The sequence below is a fragment of the Lepus europaeus genome, chromosome 11 (genome assembly GCF_033115175.1).
Source record: "Lepus europaeus isolate LE1 chromosome 11, mLepTim1.pri, whole genome shotgun sequence".
In the NCBI taxonomy this organism is placed as follows: Eukaryota; Metazoa; Chordata; class Mammalia; order Lagomorpha; family Leporidae; genus Lepus; species Lepus europaeus.
In genome coordinates, this window is record NC_084837.1 from 63629995 (window position 1) to 63638645 (window position 8651).

Genomic DNA, 8651 nt, shown 5'->3' on the forward strand with positions numbered 1-8651 from the left:
TGGTGGACGTGCCCCTCAGCCCAGGTGTCCCTCATCCACTCAGATCACTGGAGCATTCGAGAAGGGCTTTTATTAGAAGCACCTGCAGGGGTGATGCGGCATGCCCCCCACCCAGAAGTGGCTAAGCTCCCCCCAGGGGTCCTGCCTAAGGCCCAGCATGCAGCACAGGCTGCAGGGGACAAAGGCTAACTGGGGAACCGGCCGCCTGGTGCCTAGAAGGCCGGGAAGGAGCGTGAGGAGGAGCCATTGCTGTGGTCAGTGCCCGAGTCGTCCCCCTCACAGCCCCGAGGGGCCCAGGAGCCGTAGGTAGGGTTCCAGAGGTTCTGCGGTTGGAGGCCCCTGGATTTGAGGGGCTTGAGGCCAGAAGACAACCAGGGGCCGAGAGGGTTCCCTCTCCAGCTCTTCATGCTCTCTGGACTCAGTTCCTGGGGTTGGAGGGCTCTGAGGCCCTCCAGAGACCGGTTTCCCAGCCCAGACGCCCCTTCCTCCTCCAGGGTGGGCCCCAGCTCCATTGGCAGGGGCGCATTCAGCACATCGGGGTCCTGTGGTGAGGGGAAGTGCAGGGGTCATAGAGCTGTTTTCCAGCTTCTGTCCTAACCCCCAGGAGCAGGCTGGCACGGGGCAGGGGCACCTGAGTGCAGTACTGGAGCCGCTCCAGGATGCTGGCGAAGCCAGGGCGCAGCTCAGGCTGGTGCTGCCAACACTGGGTCATGATGCGGTACCTGAAGAGAGGCTGGAGTTGGTGCCCACTCGTGGTGGGGAGGGGCGCCCCACCCGGGCAGTGCTCTCGACTCACACAGGCCCCGGGCAGCCCCTGGGAGGGTCCATCCGGCCCCCCGCCACAACGAAGTCCAGCACCTCCTGGTTGGTGCGCCCAGGGTAGGGCATGTACCCCAGGGAGAAGATCTCCCAGAGCAGCACCCCAAAAGACCTGCGTCACAAGTGAGGGGGCAGAAATCAGTGAAGTCCAACAGACAGAGTCCCCGTCCCCATATGAGGCAGCCCAGGGCGGGGGACAGTGTGTGATCACCAGGAGTCTGTCTTGGGTGTGAAGATGCCCTCCAAGAAGGCCTCTGGGGGCATCCACTTGACGGGGAGCAAGGCCCGGCCCCCCTTGCGGTAATAGCTGGCCCTATAGAAGGGAGGAGGATGGCGATGAGCTCTTCAGATACCACCAAGGTGATTGTAAACCCCCTGGGAGCAGCAGCCTTCCCCTCTTCCCAAGGCCCACACCGGTAGATGTCTCTTGCCATCCCGAAGTCCCCAATCTTGGCCACTCGGCTGGGCCCAGTGCAGCTCAGCAGGCAGTTACGGGCAGCAATGTCCCTGCAAAGCCAAGCCAAAAAAAAAAAAAGTCGCTGCCCACCGTCAGGAGCTGTGGCCCTTCCTGATGTATTTCCTTTAAAAACTGTAGGGAAGGGAGTTGAGCTGGGGTTTCCCAGGCCAGGATTGCTCCCAACCTGTGGATGAAGTGATTTTCCTCCAAGTAGTGGCAGCCTTGGGCTATGTCCTGAGCCAGCTGCAGCAGGTCCTGCATGACCAGAGGCGACGGCTGGCCCTGGAGGGGCAGAGACTGCATCAGTTCCGTTGTAGGACTCGGGGACAGGGTCTTCAGGGGGGCCTGGGGAGCCTGGAGAAGGGTCTCACCAGGTGTGGCCGGTTGTGCCTCAGGAAACTCTTCATGTCCCCGCCAGACATCAGCTCCAGCAGAATGAGGCGAGGGGCAGCCCGCAGGCTGAGCCCCACACACCGCACAATGTTCCGGTGGCTGAACTTGCTGCGTGGGGCATGTGCACACCGCAGCACCAGCAGGGAGACAAACCGCACTGTAGGCGCCACAAAGCTGCAGAGGCCCTCAGTACCCCAGCCTCTCAGCCCCAGCGTGGCGGGAGAGGCCCCGTGCTGCCACCATCCCCCATGCCCTCTGCCCGCCCCCTGGTGCACCTGATGATGAGCGCCTCCATGAGGAAATCCAGCTCATCCTGGCGTGAGCACAGCTCGGGCAGCGTCTGCGGAGGGGGACACAGCTCCCTGCACTCTCCAGGAAGGCGGCTCGACACTGGCTCCAGCGACTGTGCTGTGCTTCCTTCCTGCCACGGTGCCCTGCTCGCCCACCCCCCACCAGAAGTATCACCCAGCTCTTTAGAACAGAAAAATAAAATCTTGGAGGCAGAGGGACACAAAGAACTCCCATCCTTCTCACCCCCACCCGCTGCCCTGCCTCCAAATGCCAGCAGTAGCTTCAGGCTGGAGCCAAAGCAGGGTCCCAGTTACTTGAGCCATCACCTCCTGCCTCATCACCTTCTGCACATCAGCAGGAAGCTGGCATCCAGAGCCTGGGGTGCGTGTAGAAGCCAGGCACTGATAATGGGATGCAAGCATCCTGACACTAGGCCCTGCATCTACCACCCTCCCCTCCCCCTTACCTTGATAGCCACCTGCAGGGGGCTGGAGTCCCCAGGAAGACCAATGACCAGTCCCTCGTATACCTCCCCAAAGGCACCATGGCCCAGAGCCCTGCAGGAAGACAGGATGGCCTGAAGAAGGATCCTAGAGGGTCTGGGCACCCTTTGTCTCTTGATCTCCTTGCTCCCTCCTCTGCCCAGCTGAAGGGGGTTGGGGCCAGATGCTCTCTGGGGTCTGTAAGCGCAGCAGGCAGCAGAGTGGGGCGATTCAGAGCGCAGAGGTTCCCATCAGGAGGTGGCAGTCTCACCTGAGCAGGGTGATGTTGGCTGGGGAAATCTCAGTGAGCCCTGGGGGCAGAGGCCAGGACTGGGCGGGGCCCTGCCCCACTTGGCAATAATAGGGATTGGGGGCTGTCCTGATGGCAGATGTTCGGAGCTTGCTCAGCTCGAGCTCAGGGCCTGGCAGCCTCGTCCCCCACAGGCCCTGCCACTTCTTCTGGTTCACTGGGGACAGGAAGAACAATGACACACCCTCTACCTGCTCATCAGGCCCACCCTGCCTCCCCCTGCCCAGGACACCCCTCCAGATGCCCATGAAGGTAAATGTGCTCCCCAGGCTCCGCCGCCACTTCTACTCCTAGAAGCCCGGAGGAGTCCACCACAGCTCCTCTGAGGGGTACGAGGGGGTCTTTACTAAATGGACTTTATGTGTTTGAAAGGCAAAGTGATAGGGAGAGATCTTCTTGTTCCCCAAATGCCCACAATAAGCTGGGGCTAGGCCAGGCTGAACCAGGAGCCTGGCATTCGGCTTGGGTCTCCCATGTGGGTGGTAGGGACTCAAGGACTTGAGTCACCACCTGCTTCTTCCCGGGATGCTTAGTAGCTGGGACTCAACCAGGCACTCCCATATGGGATGCAGATGTCCCGAGTGGTGTCTTAACCTGCGGCACCACACTGCCTGCCCCAGTAGGAAGTCACCCCCCCTCCCCCACGGAAGCCCATGGCAGTTCAGTGGCGAGGGGGACGCCTTGAATCAGCTCTGCTGCTAGACGCTCCATACCCAGAATCAGGACCCCACACACCATAAGGAGGCTCAGTGTCAAGGTCGCCATCACAGCCACCATCAGAACCAGAGGGCCTGGGGGCGCTGGCAGGTCTGGGGAGGAAGAGAGACACCTCAGGTGGGAGCTCAGACTCCGCTCAAGCTTCCACTTTCCCTGACGCTTCCCTCAGTTAGCTTCTCTCTCCTGCAGGCCCCTAGAACACTTTGTACCTCCCACAGCGGCTGGCACTCTGAGATGCACATCCGGGCCTCCCCCTCTGGATTGCAGGCTCCTTGAAGGAACAGCATGTCCTGCTCCATCCCCAGCCCTCTGCCCTGCCCCCAGCCCAGGGCTTGGCTCACTGCAGGCCCCCCAGGCCATGCTTCCTGGTGCCCTACTGCTCAGGAGGCCAGCCTGGGGAAAGGTGGGACATACCCATGCAGGTGATGTTGTCCCCAGCGAGCTCCATGCCCTCTGGGCATAAGCACTGGGGTGACTGGAGCGCTGGCTGCCACTGGCAGTCTTTCAAAGAGCAATGGCTGCAGTTGAGGTGCCTTCGGATCTCCACTTCCCCGTGACTCTCCATGACTGTGGGTGGAAAAGCATGGTGGGGTGAGGACACGCATGTTTCCGGCCACATGGGGAACTGGTCTGGCCTGGGATTTTAGAGCAAGGAGCAGCGGCGGGCATACAAGGCTGGTAGGAGGGCCTGGGGGACTTCTGTCAGGCCTGCACACTTTCTCTTCCGCCAACCTTGAGCTGCCAGGTATTTCAGGAGACTTTATATAGCGAGGGCACACTTGCCAAGCTCCCCAGAACGCCTCCTACTGGCATCACCACTGGCAAATGTTAGAACTGCGTGGGTCACAGTGTGAAATCAGTATCTCAGGGGAGTGTGCTCAGGGATGGAGAGGTGGGGAATCGGGGCCAATACCTGCCAGAGGCTGCAGGTAGAGCTCACTGCTGGGGTGTATGAAGGACACCCCATCTTCCCCATCAGCCCAGAGCATGTCAGTCTCAGAAGCATCACCCCCTGCGGGTTGAGAGTGATGGAGGGTTTCACTATACAAGGAGAAGTGGGGGAGGGGGAGACGGGTGTGTGTGTGTGTGTGTGTGCACGTGTGCACATGTGCACAGCTGTCTCACAGCTGGGAAGCTAGAGTCCCCCAGAGGCAACCCCATGTGGCCCTTTCTGCGCTAGCATTGCAATCTAGGTGCTACCTGTCTACAGGTAGGAGCTGCGGGACTAGAGGGGTGGGGAGGCAGGGATCAGCTGACCGGGTAGGCCTGGCTCAGGCTGGCTGTGACATCTGCTTGTCTGAGCCTGTGAGTCCCAAGTCCTCAGCTATAACATAGGAGAGGCCCTACCTACACATGCCATTTCTGTGAGAAGGTACAACTTTTATGGACAGCACACCCAGGCAGAGGCACTGGCTCTCCCATACAAGGAAAGTGACTTTCAAATTCTTTAGCCTTATTTCTTTAACACCAGTGGTTTCCAAACTCTGTTCTAAGGATCCACAATTTAGTCAGATGGAGGACATAAGTTCCAAGAGAGCTGCTATGGCGTGACACAGAGACTCCAGGCAATAAAGTATTCTTGAAAACTGTCGCAAAAGTAGATTTTTTTTTTTTGCCAGAGTTAGACAGTGAGAGAGAGAGAGACAGAGAGAGAGTTATAGACAGTGAGAGAGAGACAGAGAGAAAGATCTTCCTTCTGTTGGTTCACTCCCCTAATGGCCACTACGTGGATCTGAAGCCAGGAGCTGGGTACTTCCTCCCGGTCTCCCATGTGAGTGCAGGGGCCCAAGCACTTGGGCCATCCTCCACGGCCCTCCCAGGCCACAGCAGTGAGCTGGACTGGAAGAGGAGCAACCGGGACTAGAACACAGGGTGCCGGCGCCGCAGGCAGAGGATTAGCCAAGTGAGCCACGGCGCCGGCCCACAAGAGTAGATTTTGCGTGTTCTCACCACAAAACATAATTAGGTGAGGTGGGGCCTACGCTGAGTGGTTTGACTTAGCCATGGAACAGCATGTGCATATTTTGAAATGTGCCATACAAAATAAGTATGTGCGATTTTTGTCATTTCAAAATGAAGGCATTGATTCTTTTTCAAAAAGAAATGCAAATTCTCGGTCCCTCTCCAACTCGGAAACTCCAGGGAGGAACCCCTGTGATCTCTGCTGTTCGGAGCACCCTGGCTGATTCCTTGCCCTCCAGAGTCTGGAAACCGCCTGGCCTGGGCTCTGCTTCCATAAGCACTCACTCTCCGCGTCATCCAGCTCCTCACTGGAATGGAATGTGGAGGCTGGGCCTCTCCCATTTTACAGCTGAGCACTGACCTAAACCATCCCTGCCTGTCTGCCTCCCTGCTCGGCTCGCTGACGGCCAGCTTTGGCTGCGGAACGAGCAGGGGATGTGTTGAGAGGGAAAAGGTCCTGACTTTAAACGAAAATCCAGGAGTCCTGTTTGTGAGTGGCATCTGCCATCTGAAAAGCTCCTACTCAGTTCGCTTCCGGGAGGAACAGACCTGTTCTGAGGGTCGAACCACGCTTCCCTCCTTGGGGCTGCCCAGCGGCCTCCCCAGCGGGGCACCTACCCTGGTAGCCGCCGCCGCCTCCTCCCGCGGTGCAGGCCCCGCCGCCGCCCCCGAAGCCGCCGGCCGCCGCCCAGCCAAGGGCAGCCCAGGCTTCGGCGCAGCCCTGGCCGCCCTCGGCCCCCTCCCGCAGCGAGCGGCCGGCCTGCGGCGAGGGGGCCCGCGAAGTCCAGCCGCCGCCTCCACCTGCGGAGGAACAGCAGGGTGGCCGGCCGCGGGGATGCGGCGCTCGCCCGCCTGCCCGCGGCCGCGCGCCCTCACCTGCCGCCCCGCCTCTCCCGCCGCTCCCGGGCGCTGCTGAGCGGTTCTCCAGCTTCTCGGGGGCGGCCTGAGTCCAGCCTCTGTCCCGCCGCCTCAGGTAGGCCCGACCACCGCCTCCGGCAGCCACTAGCAGCGGCTCCAGCTCGCCCTCGCGCATCTGCGGGGCCAGCCGCGCACTCAGGCGCGCGCCCCGCAGCCGTCCAGGGAGGACCAGGACCCGGGGCTCCGACGAGGACGGAGGGCTCGCCGCTGGGGCCAGGGCGCGGGCGGCCTCCGGGAGCAGACAGAGCGCGGCTGTGCGCGCCTGGGGCAGAGGATCAGGACTCAACCTTGGGCAGTCGGGGCGAGGGCGGCCAGGCCGGGGGCACCTACCTGGAAGACGAAAGTGGCGCCCCCGCCGCCCCCGCCGCCCCCGGCCCAGCGCCTCGACCCAGGCACCGTTTCGGGCCCATCCGTCGCCTCGTGCTCTTCAGCCGCCCAGGACTCTCCGAGGCAGACGCGCCGGCTCTCCGGGCTCCCCTGCGGGCCCCAGGGATCGGGGCAGGCTGAGCTGGCGTCCGCACCCCTCGGGAAGGACCCCCAACCCCAATTCCCACACCGGCCCCCGCCCCGGGCGTTCGAGCCGCCCCGGAGTAAGCGGAGCCGGGGACGCTTACGCCGGGGCAGGCGTCCTCTCCCTGCTGCCCCACGAGGATGTAAAGTGGGTCCCCGCGACCCAGCGAGAAGACGGCGGAGACGAAGACGCCGTGTGCCCGCGACAGGTGGTTCTTGGCGCCTTTGCCGCCCGCGGCTCCGTAAGCCGAGATCCTGTGGGACACGACTCTGAGTGCTCCGGCCTGGGTCCTCACGCCGGCTGTCTGGCCTAAAGGTGGGAGCCCGGGGCACCTCCAGGATTTATCTGGGGGCCATTGAGAGGATGTAGTGAACTCTGAAGGACTGGGAAGACTAAGTTTGTACACCAACGACTTCGATTTCACGTTTATTTCAGGAGTTAATGGAGACGGGGCAGACTCAAGCCATCGGCGGCTGGTTAGGGACCCGGTACCGGCGGATCGGGTTCCTTAGGAAGGAGAGGCGGTCGGGGTCACACAAGTTGGGCCGACATCGCTTTGGAGGACCCCAGGACGCAAGGTCGCCCGAGCGTGACCTTCTTGCCCGATCTGGGGCCTGAGGGTCACCACCCACCCACCGCACCCGCACTTACAGGTATTGCCCAGGGCTGGGCGCGCGCCACAGCTGCACACCTCGCAGCGGCCCCGCGGCGCCCACCGTCACCGCCACGCTGCTGCCCGCGTACGCCCCGTCACACTGCGTTTGTGTGGGGCCGCGTCGGCCGCTGGCCCCGCAGGTGGAGAACAGCCAAGGCCCCTCGGTGCCTGGGAGAAGCGGGGAGGGAGGAGGAGGTCACGGAGCCCCTGGCCCGGCCTGGGAGAGTCTAGGTAGGGCGCGCAGAAGAGCAGAGGAGCCCCGAGTTCACCTAGGGGACTTAGGGGAAAGGGTGGCTCCAAGCTGCCAGGTCGGGTGGTGACTTTTGGGTCCTGGGCGCTGGGAATGGGCAGCGGCCGTGGTGAGGATGTCAGAGAAGGCGCTTGGGACCCCGAGCTGGAGCAGAGAATGGCGCCTGGAAGGTGACAAGGAGACAGCAGTGTTGGGATAGGGAGTAGGATTGTAATGGGGGGAGGCGGTAAGAGGGATACCCCCCAACAGCCCGCCCGGGTTGCCCGTGGCCACACCCCTAGTCCCGCCCTGCCGATGCCCAATGTCCAGCATGGACGCCGGCGCAGCCCCGCTCCGTCCGCCAGGCCCGCGGAGCCTGATACCTCTGCACGTCGCCAGTGATGACCCGTGGGTCTGCAGGCGCCGCCTGCCTTTTCTGGGCTTCGACTGCGGCCCGCCCCAGGGAGATGCTGAAACCGCCGGGTTTACCCCTCCTTCCCAAGATGCATGATCCAGCACCCCAGGAGCACAGGATTCCGGGCCTCTGGAGAAGCCACCGGGACCCGGTGTGTGGCGACCGCGATCCCCAGGCGCAGGAAGGCGCCCCGGTCTGAGCGGCCCCCGGACTGCCAGACGGCACTTACCCGCGGCGCCGAGCCACAGCAGCAGCCGGCCCGACCGGCCCATCACCTGTTCCTCGCCGGGGCGGGGGCTGCTGGCTTGGTCCTTCAGCCGCGGCCTCAGTGTCCGGCCGCGGAGATGCCCGGGTACCTAAAGCCGCCTGGCCACGCCCACCTCAGACCCCGGGACGCCGAGGAAGGAAAGGGCGGGGCCTTCGGGCAGCCAGGTCCGCACTCTTCCGGGAGGAGCGTCGCGGGCTCCACCCAGGGGCTCCTGCGGGCCGGGG

The 8651-nt window shown here is 62.7% G+C and overlaps 1 protein-coding gene across 2 annotated transcripts; it reads right to left on the minus strand.

Moving 5' to 3' along the window:
* Positions 1 to 60: 60 nt before the first annotated feature.
* On the minus strand, positions 61 to 8519 carry LTK (leukocyte receptor tyrosine kinase). Of its 2 annotated transcripts, XM_062205676.1 has the most exons (20): positions 8389 to 8519; positions 7785 to 7928; positions 7512 to 7683; positions 6964 to 7114; positions 6680 to 6826; positions 6308 to 6464; positions 6050 to 6232; positions 4383 to 4481; positions 3884 to 4036; positions 3466 to 3561; positions 2714 to 2909; positions 2427 to 2517; positions 1945 to 2009; positions 1648 to 1777; positions 1461 to 1558; positions 1234 to 1326; positions 1031 to 1132; positions 797 to 931; positions 632 to 722; positions 61 to 542 (listed from the first exon to the last, which is right to left on the minus strand). In XM_062205676.1, the coding sequence occupies exons 1-20, from the start codon at positions 8429 to 8431 to the stop codon at positions 213 to 215; spliced, it is 2676 nt and encodes an 891-aa protein (XP_062061660.1). In that variant the 5' UTR covers positions 8432 to 8519; the 3' UTR covers positions 61 to 212. The 2 variants fall into 2 exon arrangements, with proteins under 2 accessions (XP_062061660.1, XP_062061659.1); XM_062205675.1 differs by lacking the exon at positions 6050 to 6232.
* Between the last annotated feature and the right edge of the window lie 132 nt (positions 8520 to 8651).